Raw genomic sequence first — 22,783 nt, 5'->3', positions numbered from 1 at the left:
TCCCGTGGGAGCCCAGACGAAACCCTTCTGTGATTGGAGTCGTGGGCGGGGTCTGGCTCCCGTAGGAGTCCGGGTGGAGTTTTTTTTGGCATCGTGAACGGAGCCCGGCTCCCGTAGGAGTCTGGGTAGAGTCTTCCTTGGCGTCGTGGATGGAGCCCGACTTCCGCAGGAGTCAGAGCGAAGTCTTCCTGCAATCAAAGTGGAGTATGAAGTCCGGCTCCCGTGGGAGTCCGGACAGGATTTATCAAAAATCGAAGTTGGCGGTGGAGCCTGGCTCCCGTATAGGTCCGGGCTGGGTTTACCACCGGTTGAAGTTGCTTAAGCTAGGGCAAGGTTTTCCTCCTGGGGGGCGCATATGGGCGTTGCAGGGCCTCTCCCCCCATCCGGTCTAAAAGAATCGGGCCTTTGACTTTGCTCATGTCAGGACGAGGTTCTCCTCCTGTTCCTGACATGGCTGTGGGGGCACATTAGGGCGCTGTAAGGCCTCTCCCCCCATCTGGTCTAAATGGAATCGGGCCTTCGATTTTGCTCAAGTTAGGGCGAGGTTCTCCTCCTGTCCCTAACAGGGCTGTGGGGGCACAAATGGACGTTGTAGGGCCTCTCTCCCCATCCGGTCTAAATAGAATCAGGCCTTCGACTTTGCTCAAGTTAGGACGAGGTTCTCCTCCTGTCCCTAACAGGGCTGTGGGGGCACATATGGGCGTTGTAGGGCCTCTCCCCCCATCCGGTCTAAATGGAATCGGGCCTTCGATTTTGCTCAAGTTAGGGCGAGGTTCTCCTCCTGTCCCTAACAGGGCTGTGGGGGCACATATGGGCGTTGTAGGGCCTCTCCCCCCATCCGGTCTAAATGGAACCGGGCCTTCGACTTTGCTCAAGTAAGGGCGAGGTTCTCCTCCTGTCCCTAACAGGGCTGTGGGGGCACATATGGGCATTGTAGGGCCTCTCCCCCCATCCGGTCTAAATGGAACCGGGCCTTCGACTTTGTCGGGATGACGTTTCCCTTTCGTTTCTGACACAGTTTGTGCGAATTGTTCAAAGACATACAGGTATGCAATTTTCAATAAAAATGAAGTCATTGGTAGTACACCCGTAAGTTTTTCGAGTTTCACGGTCGCGGGAGGTCGGCTCCTCCGAGTTCCTTAAGATAATAAGTTTTCGGCCGGACTACTTCTTTGACTTCATACGGTCCTTCCCAGTTTGGGGCGAGTTTCCCCCAGTCTTGAGGTTGTGAGACAGCAGCTCGTCGAAGCACTAGATCTCCTGCTTTAAAGGCTTTGTTCTTGATCCGGGCATTGTAATATCGAGCAACTTTCTGTCTGTAGGCTGCCATTCGAACCTGAGCGATCTCCCGTCTTTCTTCTAGCAGGTCGAGGTTGGCTCTAAGATTTTGTGAATTTTAACGTTCGTCGAATGTCACGACTCGTGCCGACGGGAGCTTAAGCTCGATCGGGATGACGGCTTCCGTACCGAAGGCTAAAGCAAAGGGGGTCTCCCCCGTAGGTAACCTCTGGGTGGTCTGATACACCCATAGCACATGATAAAGCTCGTCCGCCCAAGTTTCCTTTGCTTTTTCAAGCCTTGTCTTAATCCCCTGCAAAAAGGTTCTGTTAGTCACCTCAGCTTTGTCGTTCGCCTGAGGATGGGCTACTGATGTGAAGTTGTGGGAGATGTTTAGATCTTCATAGAATTCGACAAATTTTGCTCCCGTAAATTGCCGTCCATTATCAGTGATTAGGGTTCTAGGCAGACCGAACCTGCACACGATTGACTTTCAGACGAAATCTTGTACTTTCGCTTCTGTGATTTTCGCTAGTGGTTCGGCTTCAACCCATTTGGTGAAGTAGTCGATCGCTACAAGGAGGAACTTTCTTTATCCAGACGTCATGGGAAAGGGGCCAAGGATATCCATCCCCCATTATGCAAAAGGCCATGGGGCACTCAAAGGTGTGAGCTCGGTGGCGGGTTGTCTCTGGACGTTGGCGTATCTCTGGCATCGATCACACTTTTTGACATATTCAATCGAATCATGATGCATCGTTGGCCAGTAATATCCTTGGCGGAGCAGTTTGTGGGATAAAGATCTAGCTCCCAAATGGTTTCCGCAAACTCCCTCGTGTACTTCCCATAAGGCGTAGCCAGCTTCCGAGGGCCGGAGGCATTTCAAGAGGGGCAAGGAGTATGATCTTTTGTACAATTTGCCCTCATAAAGGATGTACCGAGAGGCTTGATTTCGGAGCTTCCGAGCCTCCTTCGCGTCCTGAGGGAGAACTCCATCTCTAAGATAGGTTATCAGCGGGTCGACCCAGCTGGGCTCGTGGTCGATCTCCATTACGGGCCGCGATTCTTCTGTACTCTGACGTTTTAGAACTTCAAAGAGGACGCCTTTGGGCAATTCGGCCGGAGCCAATGTCGCCAGCTTGGAGAGAAGATCGGCTCTGGTATTCTCCAACCTTGGAATCTGTCTAATGTTGAAGCTGCTGAAGGCGGGGGTGAGCTCCTTTACCTTCTCAAGGTATCTGGTCATACTGTCCTCCCGCGCTTCGTAACTCCCACTGACTTGTCCCACCACTAGTTGGGAGTCACTGTATACCCGGAGTTGACCTATTCCCAGCTATTTGGCGATCCTTAGTCCTGCGATTAGAGCCTCATATTCCGCTCCATTGTTTGTTGCGGAGAACTCGAAACGCAGGGCGTACTCCGTGATGACCCCCTCTGGACTGACCAAGATCAGGCCTGCGCCTGCGCCCGACATGTTGGAAGATCCTTCCACATAGAGGGTCCAAAAGCGATCGGAGGGATTAGTCTCTTCGTTGGGGGAGTTCGGTTGGGACTTCAGGTCGTCACCTTGGCTTTGTTCAAGTTCAGCCTCCTCTGGGATGGTACACTCTACTATGAAATCTGCCAGTATTTGGGCCTTCACTGCTGGCCTGAGTCGATAATTGATGTCGAATTCCGTAAGCTCGATCGCCCATTTCGCCATCCTCCCGGAGGTATCTGCCCGGTGCAGGACCGCCTTGATTGGTTGGTCGGTGAGTAGTGTCACGGTGTGCCCTTGAAAGTAGGGTCGGAGCCTCCGAGCTGCAACCAACAAGGCGTAGGTCAGTTTTTCTAATTTGGTGTACCTGGTCTCGGCGTCCCTCAGTGCGTGGCTAATGTAGTAGACTGGTCGCGGGACTTTCATTTCTTCTTTGACAAGGACGGCCGCGAGGGCCATGGGAGAGACTGCTAGGTATAAAATAGTTCCTCCCCAGGTTCAGGCTTTGCCAACAGCGGGGGTGAGCTAAGGTAGCTTCTTAGCTCTTCGAACGCCTGTTGGCACTCAGAGATCCAACAGAAGTTCTTCGGCTGCTTGAGGGTTTGAAAGAAGGGCAAGCACCGTTCGGCCGACCTCGCGACGAAGCGATTAAGAGCCGCTATCCTCCCTGTGAGGCGCTGAACCTCCTTGATCGACTTTGGGACGGTCATCTCCTGGATGGTGCAAATTTTCTCTGGATTGGCCTCAATCCCGCATCCTGATACCATGAAGCCCAGGAACTTTTCTGAGGTTACCCCGAAAGTGCATTTAGTTGGGTTCAGCTTCATTCTATACTTTCGAAGAGCGTCAAAGATTTCCTCGAGGTCGGCGACATGATTTCTGGAAGACTTGCTTTTTACGAGCATATCGTCCACGTATACCTCCATGTTTCGACCGATCTGCTCTTTGAAGATTTTGTTCACCAACCGTTGGTAGGTTGCACCCACATTCTTGAGGCCGAAAGGCATGACCCTGTAACAGTAAAGGCCGCGATTAGTGATGAAAGCTGTCTTTTCTTCATCTTCCGATGCCATTCTAATTTGATTATAGCCGGAGAACGCGTCCATAAAGGTGAGGAGCTCATGGCCTGAGGTCGCGTCCACCAATTGGTCGATTCGGAGAAGGGGGTAGCTGTCCTTTGGACAAGCCTTATTCAGCTTTTTGAAGTCTATGCACATCCTCCACTTGCCGTTTGTTTTCTTGACCAGAACAACATTGGAAATCCAATCAGGATAATTGACTTCCTTAATGAATCCGACCTTGAGGAGCTTATCCACTTCCTCGGCTATCGCCTTCTGCCTCTCCGGGGCATGACTCCGGATTTTTTTTTTGTCGGTCGATGCCTCGGATCGACTGCCAGATGATGCTCCACGACTTCCGTGTCAATCCCCGGCATGTCCGCTGGAACCCAAGCGAAAACATCCGCATTTCTTCGGAGGAAATCAATAAGACGCATCCGCACCTCCTCCCCCAGGTTGGAGCCAATTAACGCCACATGCTCCGCGTTCCCATCATTCAAAGGGATTGGTACCAGATCTTCGATTGGGCCGCCCCTTTCTTCGGTGAGGTCGTCGCAAGCATCCAGTCCATCGATGGGACAGGGGTCAGCTTGATCGCTTCTTTGCAAGGCGATGTTGTAGCAATGTCTGGCCAGGGCTTGGTCTCCCCAGACCTCTCCGATCCCCTAGTTGGTGGGGAACTTCAACTTCAAATGGTAGGTTGAAACGACAGCTCTGAGAGCATTGAGGTCGGATCGGCCAAGGATTGCATTGTAGGCGGATGGCGCCTTCACCACCAAGAAATTCATCAGAGCCCTGGACTGCTTTGGATACTGACCCGCGGCCACAGTCAAAGCTATCATTCCTTCCATCGGAACGGCGTCACCGGTAAACCCTACCAAGGGGGAGCAAATCGGTCTCAGATGACCGCCAAGAGCGGACATTCTTGAAAAGGCGTCGTAGAACAAGATGTCGGCCGAACTTCCATTGTCGACAAGAATGCGACGGACGTCGTAATTTGCTATATTCAAGAAAACTACGACCGCGTCGTTATGAGGGAATTGGACTCCCTGGGTGTCTTCTTCGGTAAAGGTTATGGGTTCTTCAACTTTTTGCCGCTTGGGAGATACGGCTGGTATGTTGGTTGCCTCCCGTCGGGATTCTCCCGAGATGGTGTTGACGGAATCCGATAGAGGCCGGTCGTCCGGCCACTCCTTGTCGGCGACCATGGCCGGAGGTAGCTGTGCGAAGGCCTCGTGAGAAGGCATCATATGAGGAAAGGAGGAGTGGGTGCCAGAAAAGATGACCGGAAGTGGATCCGTTGAGCGCTCCTTTAAGAACAAGGGTACTGCGAAGGTTCAGACCCTTCCTCTAGCGCCAATCCTGTTGGTGCAAAAATCCGCTTGCGTCGGAGAAGCTGGAGTCGAGGAAGTCGCGGTCGCCGTCGGGACCTGCAAAGGAAGTCTAAACTGGAGGTGGGGTTGCTCCGGCAAGATCCTCCGACGCTCAAGTCAGTTCTCTGCCTCAACAAGAATGGAGTGCTCGAACGGAGAATTTAGCAAAATTTTTAGATGAAAAATGAGAGCTTATAGAATAACGTATCTGGAGCTCCCTTTTATAGGCGGAGGGGGCAGTGGCCTGACAGCAACATCTGTAACCGTCTGGCAGTGGACCGCCCAGAGTCAGGAAGAATTTATTGCGGAGGGTAGTGGAGTGAGATCGTGGCTATCACCGTGGCTCGCCACGTAGAATCAGTTACGGGGAGTGGAGCGACGTCCGCTGTCATGACTCGTCAGGGAGTGGTGGAATCGCACAGGATCCGCCGTAGGGAGTGGAGCAGAATCGTGGCCGTTAATATGGCTTGCCAGGGAATAATGGAGCTGCGTAGGGTCCGCCGCAGGGAGTGGAGTAGTGTTGTCCGTTACCGTGGCCTGCCAGGGGGTCCAGACCTGTCGGCTGAAGTTTGATCAGAGTCGATAGCGAGGTCCGGTACCCGTAGAAGTTTGGGCGAGGTCTTCCCACAATCGGAATAGATGACGGAGTCTGGCTTCCGTAGGAGCCCGGACGAAGCCTACTTGCAGTTAGGATCGTGGGCGGAGTCCGGCTCCCATAGGAGTCTGGGCGGAGTCTTCCTGCAATTAAAGTCAAAGACGAAGTCCGGCTCCCGTAGGAGTCCAGACGAGGCTTACCGGCAGTTGATGTTGAGGACGAAGCCCGGCTCCCGTAGGAGTCCGGGCGGAGTTTACTCGCGGTTGAAGTCGTCGGTGGAGTCTGGCTCCTGTAGGAGTCCAGACGAAGTTTGCTTGCGGTTGAAGTTGTTGGCGGAGTCCGGCTCCCGTAGGAGTCCGGACGAAGTCTGTCTGCAGCTGTTGGAGTCGAGGGCGAAGCCCGGCTCCCGTAGGAGTCCGGGCGGAATCTTCTTGCAATTAAAGTTAAAGGCGAAGTCCGGCTCCCGTAGGAGTCCGGACAAGGCTTACCGGCAGCTGATATTGAGGACGAAGTCCGGCTCCCGTAGGAGTCCGGGCGGAGTCTACTTGCGGTTGAAGTTGTTGGCGGAGTCCGGCTCCCGTAGGAGTCCGGACGAAGTCTGTCTGCAACTGTTGGAGTCGAGGGCGAAGCCCGGCTCCCGTAGGAGTCCGGGTGGAATCTTCCTGCAATTAAAGTTAAAGGCGAAGTCCGGCTCCCGTAGGAGTCCGGACAAGGCTTACCGGCAGCTGATGTTGAGGACGGAGCCCGACTCCCGTAGGAGTTCGGGCGGAGTCTACTTGCGGTTGAAGTTGTTGGCGGAGTCTGGCTCCCGTAGGAGTCCGGACGAAGTCTGTCTGCAGCTGTTGGAGTCGAGGGCGAAGCCCGGCTCCCGTAGGAGTCCAGGCGGAATCTTCCTGCAATTAAAGTTAAAGGCGAAGTCCAGCTCCCGTAGGAGTCCGGACAAGGCTTACCGGCAGCTGATGTTGAGGACAGAGCCCGGCTCCCGTAGGAGTCCGGGCGGAGTCTACTTGCGGTTGAAGTTGTCGGCGGAGTCCGGCTCCCGTAGGAGTTCGGACGAAGTTTGCTTGCGGTTGAAGTTGTTGGCGGAGTCCGGCTCCCGTAGGAGTCCGGAAGAAGTCTGTCTGCAGCTGTTGGAGTCGAGGGCGAAGCCCGGCTCCCGTAGGAGTCCGGGCGGAATCTTCCTGCAATTAAAGTTAAAGGCGAAGTCTGGCTTCCGTAGGAGTCCGGACAAGGCTTACCGGCAGTTGATGTTGAGGACGGAGCCCGGCTCCCGTAGGAGTCCGGGCGGAGTCTATTTGCGGTTGAAGTTGTTGGCGGAGTCTGGCTCCCGTAGGAGTCCGGACGAAGTCTGTCTGCAGCTGTTGGAGTCGAGGGCGAAGCCCGGCTCCCGTAAAAGTTCGGACGGAATCTTCCTGGAGTTGATGCCGCGATCGGAGTCCGGTTCCCGTAGGAGTCCGGGCGAAGTCCTCCTGGAGCTGATTCTGCTGAGGACTTCGGCTGTGGGTATTTTATACCCAACAGATTCTTTTAGCGATGATGTGTGATAATTATTATAGAACTTATTCAATTTCTTTGCATTCACAGTCTTACGCACACCATTCGTCAGTGGCGAATCTAGAAATTTTACTTTATGAAGTCAATATAATAAAAGAAGTGAAAGTGTTATGTGAAGAGAAAGAAAAAAATTATCAAAAAATAATATATAAAAAATGATAATATATAATATCTTAGATATCTTTTATAATAAAATATTATTAAAAAGTATCATAGTAAAATCTTAGATATTATTAAATATTAAAATTATAATGGCTAACTAAAAATTATTCTAATCATATATATTTGATATAAGTGAAAAAAAGGAGGAGATAAAAAAAACTAAAAGAATGTTACAAAAAAAAGAAGCTAAAAGAGACATACATAATTCAGGTTGAGAAAAAAAGACAAGAATAACATTTAATTTTTTATTGTATTTAGATTAATTTGGATATAAAAAATAAATTGATGTGAAATTTTAAGAGGTAGACGGATGGAGACCACTGGATTGGGATGGGGCATTAGAAGGTAAATAGAAAAATAATAAATAAAAAAAGAGAAAGAATGAGGGAGGGGGGAGAGAGGTCAAAGTGGCATAAGAGAGGAAGAAAGAGGTAGGATATGTGAATATTAAAGAGAGAGAATATAGGTCATAATTACTTTTTTTATCTTTTAATGTGGTCCTTTCAAGATATAAAAGATAAATTGATGTAGAATTTAAATATAAAAGGTAAATGGATAGAGTTGGGGTTGGGTATTGAAAGATAAATAAAAAAGTAGCTAATAAAGAAAGAGAAAGAAAGAAAGAGAATGGGAGAGAGGTCAAAGTGGTGTCAGAGGAAAACAAAAGAGATAGGATATATGAGTCAGAGAGAGAATATAGATCATAATTATTTTTTTGATATGATCTTTTTTATCATTTACTTCTTCAAAATTTTATATAAGTTATGGAGTCAATTAATAAAATTTGAGATTAATTTTGATCTTTTTCGTAAATCAATATGATTTTTTCTACTATTATATATATGTGTGTGCGCGCGTGCACATGTGTGCGTGTGGGCGAGCGGGTAATTTTTTTTATAGGATCAATTTTTTTATCAATGAGGCCTATTTTATCTATGTATGTCTGTGTATGAATTTTGTGTGTGTTATTTTTATTTATTCGGTCAATTGACCTCACATTTCTCCACTTGTATCCGCCAATACCGTTCGCACTATGATAATGAAGATTGATGAAAATAACGCATACGTCCATGTCAATACTCAATTAGGCAAGAAAACATCCAGTATCAATACTGCCCATATATAATTAATGCCAAGAGTCCACCAGTTTTTATTTATTTGTTTATTTAACCTCACGTAACTTAGGTCGCAAAACCGGCTATAGCGTCCTGGAGGATTACCATGCACTCATCAATTACATTAAGCCTCAAAAGTAGGAGTAAACAAAGCCATCTCATCCCCCCGCTTATACTTCACCCTCCTGGCTTCATCCCTTGAGATGTTATACGAGTGCATGAGCACGTCGTCGGGCATGCCTTTGATAGCTGATGCTTTACCGACGACCGTGCTGACCATGGCGGCACTGTTGGTCTTGATCGAGATGAGCTCGAAACCTTCCTCTCTCGCTTGTTTTATCACTGCAAAGTTTTGCGGGATGACCAAGAGCTGGCCACGGCGAAGCTCACCATCAAAGACCGCTTTGCCCTCGTCGTCGACGACCTGAACCCGGCCCCGTCCACCCGTACAGTACGTCACGCTGTGGGCGTTGATGTTCCAATGGGGTGCAAGAATGGTTTTCTACAATATTATAACGAGGAAAATAATTAAATAGGTTAATGATAGGTTTTACACGCTGCTTAACGAATATATCTGTAGGAAATTATTGACGCATCATTTCTTACCCGGTAGAGCACTACCCTTGTAGCACTCATTTGGATGAATCTAAGGATGGGGAGCTTATGGCAGTTCAGGGTGGTCATTCTTCCACCCCGTGGAGTGTAGACATCGGCAGCCGATGGCCTCTCAATGTTCTCTCTGATCCTCATTGAGCAGTAGGTCTCCTCGAGCCCATTTGGATCACTCTCCTGCCTCTCCTGCTCCTCCTCCTCACTTGGGGGTCTCAGCACCTGAAGGCTTCTTTCCACGCGGACAATCTCTCCCCTTCGGTCGTCCTCGAGTTGGAGCTTCCTTGCCAGCTCCCTATCAACACCAATAGCGGCCGCTAATGAATCAGCTCTGAACCCTCTTAGGACGTTCTTCCCTGTGTTCTCTTGCTGGCTTCCCCGCTGACTGCCAGCTAGTTGGAATTCCTAACATATTGATCGAAACGAGTATAAGACGAAAATTCTCATCAGATTAAAAGTTAAGTAGGAAGTTAGATGAAAGGACTGGGTTGCTTTCACCCTCTGGTTCTGATCGAGTTGGTTAGCGTTGCTTCTGGTGTCGAAGACGGTCAGCGTAACGACTGGTGTGTCACCGTCGTTGTAACACCAGTTAGCAATTCCAGCAGGAATTGCAAGGACATCGCCGGCCCGGAAGCGGTGGACCTTCTGGTGGTCGTCTCTAAAGCTCTGGCGTTGCGAGCCTTCCTCCCCCTCCTGCTGCGATCGACGGACGGATTGGAATGTGGTGGGGCAGCCAGGCATTATTGATGCACCGATGCCTCTTCCTACACATACGGTACGTCACCATGCAAATTAAATCACCTCAGCATCATTCTTTGCAGCAGATCTATATATATTATTAAATAGAAAAGGAAAATTAAGGTAGGGAATCGACGAGCCTTGCAGGATATAGACGAGGCGAGGGGAACTGGAGTAGGAGGGAAGGAGCAAGCCGTTGGGCTCGATCGTCCGGCGGCGTACAGACACGCCGGCACACTGGAGCTGATCATCTTTCTCGTCGAAGTATTCCGTCACGCCAGCTTCGGATTCCACACGGCGTGTGGGCTGGAGTGCGTTAAGACGATCCAACCGGCACTCGCGTTGCGAAAGGGAAGAATGACAAAGGAGTAGGAGACAGAGGAAAGAAGAGAGTAAGGGGGCAGTGGAGGTCGCCATGAGTAGACGGACTATATGGCTCTGGGTAGTGTACGTCGATTGTTTGGGTGACGAGGACGGAAGGGGAAGGGGCCGGGATTTATAGGCCCATAAAGGAGATCCGGTTTGGAGGCACGCGATGGGCTCGGTGGCATCGGACGACAGCTGGAAGGGTGTTTCTTAAGTCATGTTGCCGCGTAAGGTTATGAAAGGGGTACGTGGCAGCGTCTTGGAGAAAGAGGCAACTAAGAAGAGCCTACGTGGCGACGTCTTTCAGCTAGCAACCTTTGTGACGCTGGAGACGAGAGTGATCCTGCGATGGCTTTTTGTTTTCTGGAAGGATCCTGTGATGGGCTTTGGACAGCAGGCATTGATGGTAGGACCTTCCCTTTATTATTCTTTTTTAGCCGTGCATGTATGCCTTTTAAAAACCATGACATAAGATAAGGGCTACGTGCCCCGCTTTTAATAAAAAGGAAAACAAAACTTTAAGGCCACGTCGCGTGACAAAACAGCACCTGACTGTTATTTGGATCAGATCCAATGGACCGCGATCCCACGATAGATGACACGCCACATTACCACTGTATTTCATCAATTCCCGATTGCGCGTTATCCACCGTGTATACGCTTCGAGATTTGCCCTGATCCAGTTGAAGCTGCTCCATACAATCATTTCAAAACAGCGTCGCTTCTAACAAAAAATGAAAACAAAGCTTTAAGGCCACGTCATGTAACAAAATAGCGCGACACACATCATGCAAGTAGGTCTCATCATTTATACCTATCTTCTTAAGTCATCCATTGTTTGATCGATAAAACTCGCAGCCAGGGATTGGGCTTTTATCCTTCCCACAAAAGAATGACCGATCTTTTCTGAGGGTGATTCCGGATGCATCATGCGGACTATCTGTAGCAGGATGGACGGCTCATAAACGAACATATATGGACACATAATATACACACACGTCCACATAGAGCTGCCAGCTTAGTTTGCTGTACGATTTAATCAAAATATTTAAATTATTTTTGAGTCGTATTCGATTCACGCGGTAAACTATAGAACCAAACGCAAACAAAATTTTTAAAATCGATATCCTAACGATCCAAATTAAAATAAATCTTTGTTCGATCAGCATTCGAATCAATAAAAATTTGATAAAATAAATAAATATATTATATATTTTATATATATTTTTATATATTATACTAATATATTTATTTTTTTAAAAATTTTTTAATATATATTTTTTTAGTATATATAATATATATTATATATTATAGCATTATATGCATAAGTCTTAATAATCACCATCGGATTATTGATCCAACGGCTGAAGAAGGCTTTGTTTGTCACTATTGGATCAATGATCCGACGATGGTGATCAATGGATCAATTAACCCTAGTCTACACACTCAACCTATATACTCAAATCCTAACCATCAGACAACCTCATTTCATGTAATTTTATCCCTCAACCTCTCCGCCTCTCTTTGCTGTGGGAGGCGCGGAGAACCTCCGACTGCTTGATCCAGACCTTTGTGAGCATGATCCGACCATCCTTTCGCACCACATACATGAACTGGGTCCGCCGTCCATCCCGCCCCACCAGCCACAGCAGCAGCGGTGGGAACTTTGCCTCCATCCTCCACTGCCGCGGCCTCTTTCTCCTCCCCCACGATCGTGCCTCTAGCTTCCAATCATCCTCCTCTAGTGTCCGCCCCCCGATCTCTTCGATCTCGATCCCGTCGTCGTCGCAGCTCTCGGAGCCGAGATTTTCGATGTAGAGGCATAGGTTACCATGGTTAAGGTTGTGGAGGCCACAAGCTGAGGTCGGTCCAGTGCGGTAACTTCCTCATTGGGCCAACAGTGGAGGACTTGACAATGTTCGATAGTTCGGAGGTCTCTTCGGCAAGGAGGCATAGACCGTCGGTGGTGGGAGAGGGGATATTCCGACAACGATAGGGAGTATACCGACATTCGGTAGAGTGGTCGAAAAAGCTCAGTAAAATATGAATGGTCGTTTTGCACAGAGTCAGCATAATTTTTTTTTTTTTTTTTGAATATTTATTTTTTATTTATTTTAAACGAATCGAACTCGAGTCTAATTTGAACATAACGAGCTTAACGAAATTGATCTCAAATAGAGTTCTCTCGAATACATTCGAACCCAAATCAAATACGAACTAAATAGTTGTTTGGAACAGTTGATCCGATCAGTGGCGTATTCGATCATGTCCGATTCGTTAGCAACCCTACACACATATGCCTGACATTTATTGTTTGCGACGATCCATCCTATGATGGACAATTAACATGATGCACCATATCTTATGGTGTATAACTGGTAAACAAATATATATATAGACATGCATTATTATGTATATACATGGAGTATGTTGTTTGCTGACTGTGCATTCTATAATGGGTCGTTATTTTGTGCACGATGGAGATTCCCGCTCAACCGATCTTTTTCTATGGGGTCAATCATTGCATCTCATTTGGCATAGCTTTTAATCCCACTAAGCTTTTTCTTCCATTTGGTAATACAGGTCATAAGATAAATATCAAATTTTAACAGCTATGTAAAATACAATCAGACAGTTCACAGAATAAAAGAAGATCCGTGGTTTTCTCGCGCGAAAGGTACAACCCGCACCCAGCAGCAATGGCTTTCCTTCTTTTACATGGCAAATTCTTTATGCACCATAAATGACGTAAAAAATTTGAAATAGAATACATCATCTTATCTCATTAATCCATATAATCATTATTTTTCAACATACATTTAATGTCTTTATCATTTAAAAATTTTGTATGATGAAGATACTCCTGTCCTTTAATAAAATTAAGATATTTTATGTCTATACTATGATATTCTGTATCCAGAAAAGAATTATTTTTATCTACAAGATGTCATAATATAACGCAGGATGATATAATATGCACAAAATATTATAATTTTTTCTAAAAAATAAGAATATTTTCGTCATTCAAAATTTTTAAATGAAAAAATCGTTCTACAGATATTAAATACACGTTGAAAAGTAGTCGGATAAAAATATCCCTTCTATATTATGATATCTTGGACCATATTATGACATCTTGGACTATAATAAGTTCTAGGATGTTATAATTTTTTTTTCAAAAAATAGTTATATTTTCGTCATTCAAAATTTTTAAACGAAAAAATCGACCTACAGGTATTAAATATGTATTAAAAAATGATGATTATATAAACCAATCGGATAGTGGTATGCTCCATTTCAGATTTTCTACACTGTTTGTGGTGCACAAAAAATTTCTCCATGGTACAAATCCATCCCAGTGGCTGCTAACGCATATGGACTCTTCAATGCGACAGATCCTTGAGAAACTACCATGATATATGGGCTCTCAGGTGTTTTGGGTCCGCCCAAGTACCCTTCAAATTCTACCCATTGATTGGGTTTTGGAAAACGCAGGGCCACATTAATGCGATCCAAGCCCATTCTGGAGTAATAATCTCCGTTTATATACATAGAACTAGGCAAACAGGGATTGTTTATGTAATCTTCACATCATTTAGGTTATCTATGCGAACATAAGTTGAAATTCTTATGATACATAAATTGATCGTTCACATCGTTCGAAGTTATGCCACAACTTTGTGGACCGTAGATGATTGTTTACACTGGGGATTCTGTGTGTAATTTTCTGTCCTGGAGGGGTTATAAGAAAAATTACTTTGTTTTATCTTTAAATTGATTGCAAGAAGAATAATGAAGAATTTACATAGAAGTTTTATATTTGTTAGGGTGTTAAGCATCAAACTTATTTTTCTAAGCCTGAATATGCACATATTGGAGACTAAATTCTCCATTCTTAAGGATTTAAATGTAATGTCATACAAGAATCTTTTAGGATTATCTACAATTTGATTAGAAACGCTTGTTGAACTTGACATATTTTTACTCATGCTGCAGTAGAATACAAGTGAACTTATGTATAATTTTTATTCCATAAAGGAGTGAATTTATAAAACCGCTGATATCACAAACTAATATTAGCAACTATTTATATGCATGGACGCACCCGTAAAATTATATGCATGAACAGATCTGCAAAGAAGCATCTACAAGGACCATCCAACCTGGGTCACTATCCTGGTTACTTGAGTGAATGTTTTGTCGGTCCACCGTCTGTGCAGCCTTGCCCATAAAATTTGCATGTGAAAGTAAGTCAAATGCGGACCTCAATTTGCGTTCAGCTAACCAAGAAGGAGAAAGATGTGAAAGACAGGCCTCTCTCTTGGTCCTTTTGGTGGAGGAGGGGTAAATTTTCGTTGTCACGATGATATCATATCAAATTTATAATAAATCAATAAAAATTTTTATATTTCATTGATCCCATGCTATCTCTTCAGTATTTCATCCTTTTCCGATACTTGATTGGTTGGTTATAACAGTGACGTGGTATCACCATTGCAAAGAAAATTTACTCATGGAGGAGATCCCCCAGCTTAATTAGTGGTGGACAAAGTCCACCCCAGGGCAACATGTGCAAATATTATGAATAAAGAATCGGAGGAAAATAAAGCAATATGGGCATGCGTGTACATGTAGCTCTTTTTTTTTTTTTGGTAGGAAAAGTGTGAGACAGTTTATTAACTATAGCAAATGTACGCATATAGCTATAAAAAGAAAGGCCTGCAAAGCTAAAACAAAATGCAAGCTGAAGAATGAAGCAACAGCAGCTTATAAGATGGGAAATAAATACATGTAACTCCTTGTGGTCCACTATTGTGCTCGTGGACCTAGTTCAACCCACAATTTTTTCCCATGGTGTCATGAAAAATCGCCACCCAAGTTGGAGCATTGGCATATGCTGCTCGGCCTCCTATGCCATTATCATGCACTCTTCTCCTTACTGGTAGTAGAGCAAATGGGTCAGCTTGGATCAGATTATGAGTGCCCCTGATCCAACTCAGTTTTTAAATCAAATTCTAATATTGGATCTAAACCCAATCCAATAGAAAATCGGATCAGGTCAGATCAAACCATAGACAAAATTTTTCTCCCATAGATCATTCAGGTCCATATATAATCCGCCCCTAATCCAAAAAATTTGGATCCAATTGGGTTTGATCTATAAAGCCAACCTATACTATACACGAATAGATTCACTCAAATATTTAAATTGACAAAAGTCGAATTTGATGTTCTGTTTTCAAAATGATATCACATAATCTTTAAGACTCTCCTTTAAAACCAATTTCTATTCTCAAAGAGCAACTCATTGTCCCAAGCATGATTTAGGTCTAATGTGAATAGACCTTTGGGCCAACATTTAACCTCAAATCAAGCCATTTTACTCGGTAGATTAGGGTGGGTTGTTAATATTCAAGATGGGCCTATGGGCTGGATTTTTCTAATTTTAAAAGAAAAAGCTTCACTATTGGAAGCTGCATTGCTCTATGTTGGGAGGATCTCTCATGAGTACGGAATACTGATCTCCGTCCAAGATTACAAATGCTGGTAATGATGTAGATACCACAGGAGAAAGGAAGAAGAGAGATGTACAAAAGATACAATCAAATAACATGGATTAGCTCAAGGCTTACCTTAAAAGGACAAATAATTTTACTATAAGAGAAAATCAATTACAGAAAAGAGAACACGTACTCTCTACTCCCATAAACTTCTCTCTCTTAACAAGAAGCTCTAGACTCTCAAAAAAATTCTCAAAATCCTTAAGAAAACTCTCTAGTCGCCACACCTTGATCCTCTGACCATTTGCCCCTTTTAAAGGTTCTGAAGCCATGTCCAAGTCGCATATATGATTCCTACAGGGACTCAAACTCCTGTTAGGACTCCAGAATAGCTCAAAACCACTCGATCGTGCCTGTATGCACCCACAGCTACTCGATTGTGCTCGCATGCACCCACAGCCATTCGATCGCGTGCACCTATGCATGGACCACATAAGGCCTGTGATGGACCATGCCTCAACCCTAGATCGCACGCTCCATCCTGGATCGTGTGGTGGATCGCGCATCTCATGCGTAGGCTACGAACCTGTACGTACTGCGGACTTGTACGCTATAGGCCTATGCACCTTCAGGCTGGCCTATGGGCTTGCACACCATAGGCTTCTCCATGTCTAGGCTTCACTACTGTGGGCTGAATTTGAAGCGCTAAAACTCAACAATCTCCACTTTGACTTGATATTCGACCTTCATATAATTTTAAGAGCTTTTGGATAATCTTGTCCCCATGCTCTGGGATAAATTTTTAGTTGCTCATGGATGGACAAATATGGATAGGGCTGGAACTGGGCCGGGCTGGGTCGCGCCACACCCCTACCCGAGCCCGGCCCGTAATTTTTCTATGGGCTTCGGGCCGGGCTTCGGCCCGAAAATTTTTCAAAACATGAGGCCCGAGCCCGGCCCGGGCCCAAACCCGAGCCTGGCCCGAGCCCAATCGGGCCGGCCCTAAGCTAATCGGCCTGGCCCGAACTTAATCGGGCCGGCCTTTACCTTGTGTGATGGAGCATCTCGCTGGTAACATGCAGAATTTGTGTGAGCAGAAAAAGGAATAGCCCGACGCACTACTTGAGATGGGAGGGAAGCAATGCGATTGAAAACTTTGTGGCCAAGCTATGTATGCCAAGACTACCTTCTGTCCATTCCCTTCTGAAGACGTTGCCATTTAATCAAGTAATGCTGGCAAGGAATTCGGACAATAATATGCTGAGCAACAACACATAATATGATGAACCATCGGTTCTGATACCATTTCAAGCAATAAACTTAATTGAAGAAAGAACAATTTTATTGTATTACTTTAAAATAAAGTGCACAATACATGGGATATTTATAGACTACACAGCCAAATATACATGAAAAGACCAATAGAAGATAAAAATAGAGCAAATACTTTTCTATAGTAATTAGAAAATAGAGCAGCATGTGTGGATGATTCCCTTTGACTCCAAGTTTTTCACAGCAGCTGTACAGGTGCCTCATTTGATTCAGTTTACTAAAACATTAAAAAACCTAGAAATATAAATATGAGCACATAGAACAAAGCCTCTACCAGTATTCTTGAGCAACAACACAGGTCACAATAATATGCTGAAGATCTTCAATTTGCTTAGGACATAGATCACAATGTTGCTCTAATACCACTAGTCCACAACGAGCTAAATAAGCCTTACAGGGCATCCGATTTCACAAAAGCTGCCACCAAAATAATTTGACTAGAGGCAAAACTTGTAACTTCCAAATCCAGGAAAAGGTTAAAGATGCAGTAGAATGAGAATGATAGGAAAGCTGGGCCATATCATGCAAAGTCACAGCACGCAATTTTGGGTTGCCCCATACAAGAGCTTATGTGCAAGAGGAATAGCACAAATTTGTGTCATCGTATCAGCCGAAAACAAGGAAGCAAGAAGTGGCACATTCCATGTCCAAGAGGGAGTAATAAGGTCAGCAACCTGCATATCAGGACATTGGGAATTCATATTAAGATAAGTAGGTGATGCTATCAATGGAACAGTAGAAAGCCAAGGGTGTGTATAGACATTAACATGGGCTGCTAAACCAAGCATTCATTGGAACTGAAAACGCACATGAGGGCTGAGTGAAGATTGGAACCTGTAAAGAAACCATCAATCTTTCTAAGGATTGGATATAGATGATAGATCTGGATTACTGAATATGTATTCAGATCCGAGACCTAAATCCAATCCATTACTAGCACTAATAAAAGCATTCAAATCTGAAACAAATGATTTGTCTTAAAACAATGATGAACAACTTAACATCACAATAATTGACATCAACGATTACATAGTGACATAGGGAGGTATTACAATGTTTGTATCACTATTCTATATTTACTAAAATTCTTTCTGAAATGAAGTTCATTCTGTAGATCCCAGATAAAACTACATAATGCAGTTCCTACTTGCTGAAAATTATAAAACAATGGCAGTGTCAAAACATTCACATATTCCTACCATCTGAAGCTGCTATAATAAAGAAGAACAGGAGGCAGCAGACCAAAGAGCTTCAGCATGTTTCATGTGCACCCAGTCCTTCAGGAACCTATTAACTACAAATTATGTTCATTACCAGAATATTTCAATTCTCAAGCACAAGAAATCTAATTGCTGAATTGTAAGAAATTACTTGAATTGTAAGAAATTACTTGGCCACCAAACTACTACTACAAATATCGGGAAAATAAAAACAGGCAAACAATTTTTGAACGATAAAGATAGCCTTAGAAGCTATGATTACAGCTTACTTAAGAAAATTCTGTTGCAAACTTGCACTGACAGTGGTACAAGTTAGAGGCAAGAAAAGGACAGGTTTCTAAACTCCTCTCTCAGTTTGAACAAAATCTGCATGTAGATCTCCTTGTTAGTACAGTCTTCTTTCCCTAATTTTCCCACTACAATCTTCCTGCAAAATAACAGCCAATTCATATGGAATAGCCTCATTAGTGCCCAAAGAAAAATCTGTTTATTGAGCTGATTTGGCAATGAGATCAATCATTAGTGCCCATCTCGTTTGACACTTGTCACACACCAATTTTTAATTAAAAGAAAGAGATTGATGAGCTTATACGAAAATACAAGAAGCAACCTCCATCTTCATTCATTCGTCGTCATCAAAATCTGTATTTAGAATAAACTAAATAATTAAAAGATGAAAAAATTTAAATATGAAAATCTGTAACTTCATATAGATTAAAATAAATTTTAAAGATGCTTATATAATATTACATCCATGTTCCAACTTTACTGCTTGGCTTGCTCTGGGGTGCCATCATCCGCAATTAAGCTACTTGTAACTGTTAACATATATATCAATCATAAATTTTCAAAATATAAATACTATAAGTAAATAAAAAATATAATATAAATTTAAAATATTTATATACCTTCATCATATTCTTCACGAAGCCAATCTTGAGTACAAACTAAGGCCTCAACAGTAGATGGGCTCAATGAACTCCGACACTGATCTACAACTCTACCGCCAGTGCTGAATGCCGATTCTGATGAAATAGTAGAGACTGAAATAGCGAGAATGTCTCTTGCCATTCTCGATAATATAGGATAGATTACTGCATTGCTCTTCCACCATGTCAAGATATCAAACTGTTTGTCCCTCAAATCAAAAAGTACATCATCATCCAAATAACTATTTAGCTCTGATCTTTTTGGCCTTTTCGAAGAACTTTGATTTCTAAACTGAACAAAATCCATGCCAAATTTTATTTTACTCAAATTAAAAGTAGAAACTGAATTTATATCCTTTTGTCCATCAAAACCAGCTGCTAGCTCACTTGAACCTATAGAAGGCTGCACCTGCACTCTTGTTGCATCTGCATACTCATTATAAAATTTATAAAGACAAGCACGAATATCATCAATCTTCTTCTTGCTCTCTTCTGCATCAAATGCCATTTGATAACAAAACTCTATAAATATCAACTTTGACCTCGGATCCAAAATAGAAGCAATGACCAATAAAATATTGCACTGAGACCAATATTTGTTGAACTTCTTTTGCATCTCATTTGTTAACTGCTTTAGTATATCATAATTATCATTGGTATCAACATTCTCATTCATCAATAAAGCCCAAATTCTCCAAACTTCTTTTATGTAGAAATTAGATGTGGGATACTTGTAACCAGAAAATACTTTAGTGGCATCTAGAAAGCCTTCTAAAAATTTAAGAATTACATCAGCTTATTTTCATTCATCATTGCTAGGGCATATGCATGAATGCTCAGTTGCATATCTAATAAAAATATCTTTATAAGTAATTGCATCAGTCAACATTTCATAAGTGGAATTCCATCTTGTAGCAACATCCAAATTAAGCCCTTTTTTAATAGGAAGTCTCATATGTTGTGCAATTTCATTAAATCCTTGCATTCGAGATGGAGATGCAGATACATATCTAATAATCTCTCTTATGCATTCAATAGCTTCATGAATTATTTTCATCCCATCCTGAACCATAATGTTTAATATATGTGCACAGCATCTAATATGACTATACTCCCCATTAAATAACATTCCGTAAGAAAAATGATCTTGAATCCTTCTAATTACAGCATCATTTGTAGAGCAATTATCTAAAGTAATAGCACATATTTTAGAATCTAGTTCCCATTCAAGAAGACACTTTCCAATAGCATCTTCAATTGCAAAACTTGTATGAGGGTATGGTAGTTTCTTAAAACTAATTATCTTCTTATGCAGAATAAAGTCAGAATCAATATAATGTGCCGTGAGAGAAATATAACCAATTTTTTGATTTGATGTCCAAATATCAGTAGTGAAACTAACCCGAGAACTTAATTTCTTAAATGTATCAAATATTTTTTTCCTTTCTGCTTGGTATAAAGCTATACAGTCATTTCTTACTGTCTTACGCCCAATAATATTAAATAACGGCTGAACAGATCTCATAAAATCTGAAAAAACAGGATGCTCAATAACACGAAATGGAAGCTCGGCACATATGATAAATTTTGCAAGCAATTTTCTGCTCTCTTCTTGATTGAATTTAAAAGACTTCACCGAATCTTTTGAACTTGCTACTATCAACATTTGATTAACTGGATTCTTTTGATATTTCTTGCAAACATTTTCAAGATGCCGTTTAAGATGACTTGTTCCTCCTTTCATACTATCACTTAATGCCTTTTTACAATATTTGCATATAGCTATTGATCCATCAGATTTTTTTTCCTCGATAAAATGAGTCCATACCCAAGATCTTTTCTTAGAATTTTTGTCACAATCAATTTCATAATTATCTTCATTTTTGTTACCTTCGTTCCTTATATGTTCCACAGTCTCATTTTCACCCATTTTAGATTCAGACATCAGTACAACAATCTGCATAAATAATATTATAAATTACTCAAAAGAACCACTTAATATCAAATTACAGTATAAATCAAAAACTATCAAAATAAAAAATCCAATAGAAAAAGCATTATAAACCGATCAACCAATACTTAATACCACTATAGCAGCACGTGGCTAAAAGAGAATATAAAATTTATGGTGCCTGATATCAGTCAAAAATCTAAAAGATTAGATGAAACATTGAAACATAATGAGGATTTCAACGAAAAATAAAAATTTATGGGTAAATGTAACATTACTTTAGATTCTCATGTAGCATTGACAATGATCTAGTGATTTCCTATGATGAACTCTCATAGAAAATGTAACAATCATTATTCTTCAATAGGATAGATCATTTGCTTATAATTCAAAATAGCAATGAATAGCTCACCCAGTCCTGCCTCACTTGCATTCTATGGCTTCTTAATTTTTTATATCCACAGGCTGACGCTCCAATCTACCCAGAAACCGATCTTTTTTATCCAAAGTTCAGGTGAAATGAACAACCATTGTAATTGTTAAATAAATAAATAAATAAAATAAAAATAGCAATACTAAAGGCTAGCCAATTTGACAGAGCCACGAAGGCCACCATATCCAGCACTTCTATAAATTTTATGATCCTAAAATTACCTCTAATTAGTAGAATCTCTTTTCTTCCCAGTACCACCCAAATATGGGTATTGCTCGAATAATTTCTAATGCCATCCCCATCCAAGAGTAAAAATCATTCTCAATAATACGTCCAGCATTAAACAAGCTAGGAAAGATGTAAAAATCATTCAACAACAGATTGAAACATCTATAAATCCTGAACATGTAAACGGACAATCGAAAGTTAAAGCAAAAGTCAGGAAAGATGATATTCTCCTATTACAGATAAGGACATAGAAGCCAGTCATCTCGCTAACAGATCCAATAAAACCTCTCCTAAGAATTTTTCAGGTCCAATTCTTCTCTGTGTGAATTGATCCCTACCAACTCTATCGGCTAAGTTAGCAAATAGTCCACCATATTTTCATATTCTTGACAACATGCAACAGAAGTTACAGAACTAGGTCTAGATGCAAACTAAAATATGAAACAAAAATCTGAATACTCGGCCCAAAATCTGAATGCAAACTAAAAGATGATATTTTCAAGCAACAGCTAAGTTCTAAATGTGGACATCACATGAGAATCCAAGAACCCTATCCTATCTTTGAAAAAATAAAAAATAAAAAATAAAAATCAGAAGATGGAGAAAAATCGAAAGATAGGGAAGACGAAATCTTGGAGTTGGTGATGGAGAAAAATCGAAAGATGGAGGATGATGAGGGATCTCTCCGCCTGAGCATTGCCGTCCATCTCTATTTTTTAGTGGAAGATGGGAGTCGGAAGACAATGAAGGCCACCTGAAAGTTCGACGAACATCGATGGCCTTGTCGGCGAGACACCGTTGTAGGCGATGCAAGAAGATGAGATACCCTTGTCGGCGATGAAGAAGACGAAGACAGCGATGCTT

The 22,783-nt window shown here is 42.9% G+C and overlaps 2 protein-coding genes across 2 annotated transcripts; both read right to left on the bottom strand.

The window, feature by feature from the left end:
* Window positions 1-8,618: 8,618 nt before the first annotated feature.
* On the bottom strand, window positions 8,619-10,443 carry LOC105049938 (cocosin 1). Its single transcript, XM_073242830.1, has 4 exons — window positions 10,096-10,443; window positions 9,720-9,981; window positions 9,219-9,626; window positions 8,619-9,114 (listed from the first exon to the last, which is right to left on the bottom strand). The coding sequence occupies exons 1-4, from the start codon at window positions 10,374-10,376 to the stop codon at window positions 8,737-8,739; spliced, it is 1,329 nt and encodes a 442-aa protein (XP_073098931.1). The 5' UTR covers window positions 10,377-10,443; the 3' UTR covers window positions 8,619-8,736.
* An 8,528-nt stretch (window positions 10,444-18,971) lies between these two features.
* LOC105033750 (zinc finger BED domain-containing protein RICESLEEPER 2-like) lies at window positions 18,972-21,456 on the bottom strand. The gene is given in 3 exon segments (XM_073242829.1): window positions 18,972-19,020; window positions 19,129-19,196; window positions 19,287-21,456. Coding segments are annotated over 2 exon segments (2,037 nt in total). The 5' UTR covers window positions 21,271-21,456; the 3' UTR covers window positions 18,972-19,020; window positions 19,129-19,143.
* Between the last annotated feature and the right edge of the window lie 1,327 nt (window positions 21,457-22,783).

This window comes from Elaeis guineensis, chromosome 8, assembly GCF_000442705.2.
Source record: "Elaeis guineensis isolate ETL-2024a chromosome 8, EG11, whole genome shotgun sequence".
Lineage (NCBI taxonomy): Eukaryota > Viridiplantae > Streptophyta > Magnoliopsida > Arecales > Arecaceae > Elaeis > Elaeis guineensis.
Note: the sequence above shows the minus strand (reverse complement) of the source record. Positions and strands in the feature narration are given on the sequence as shown.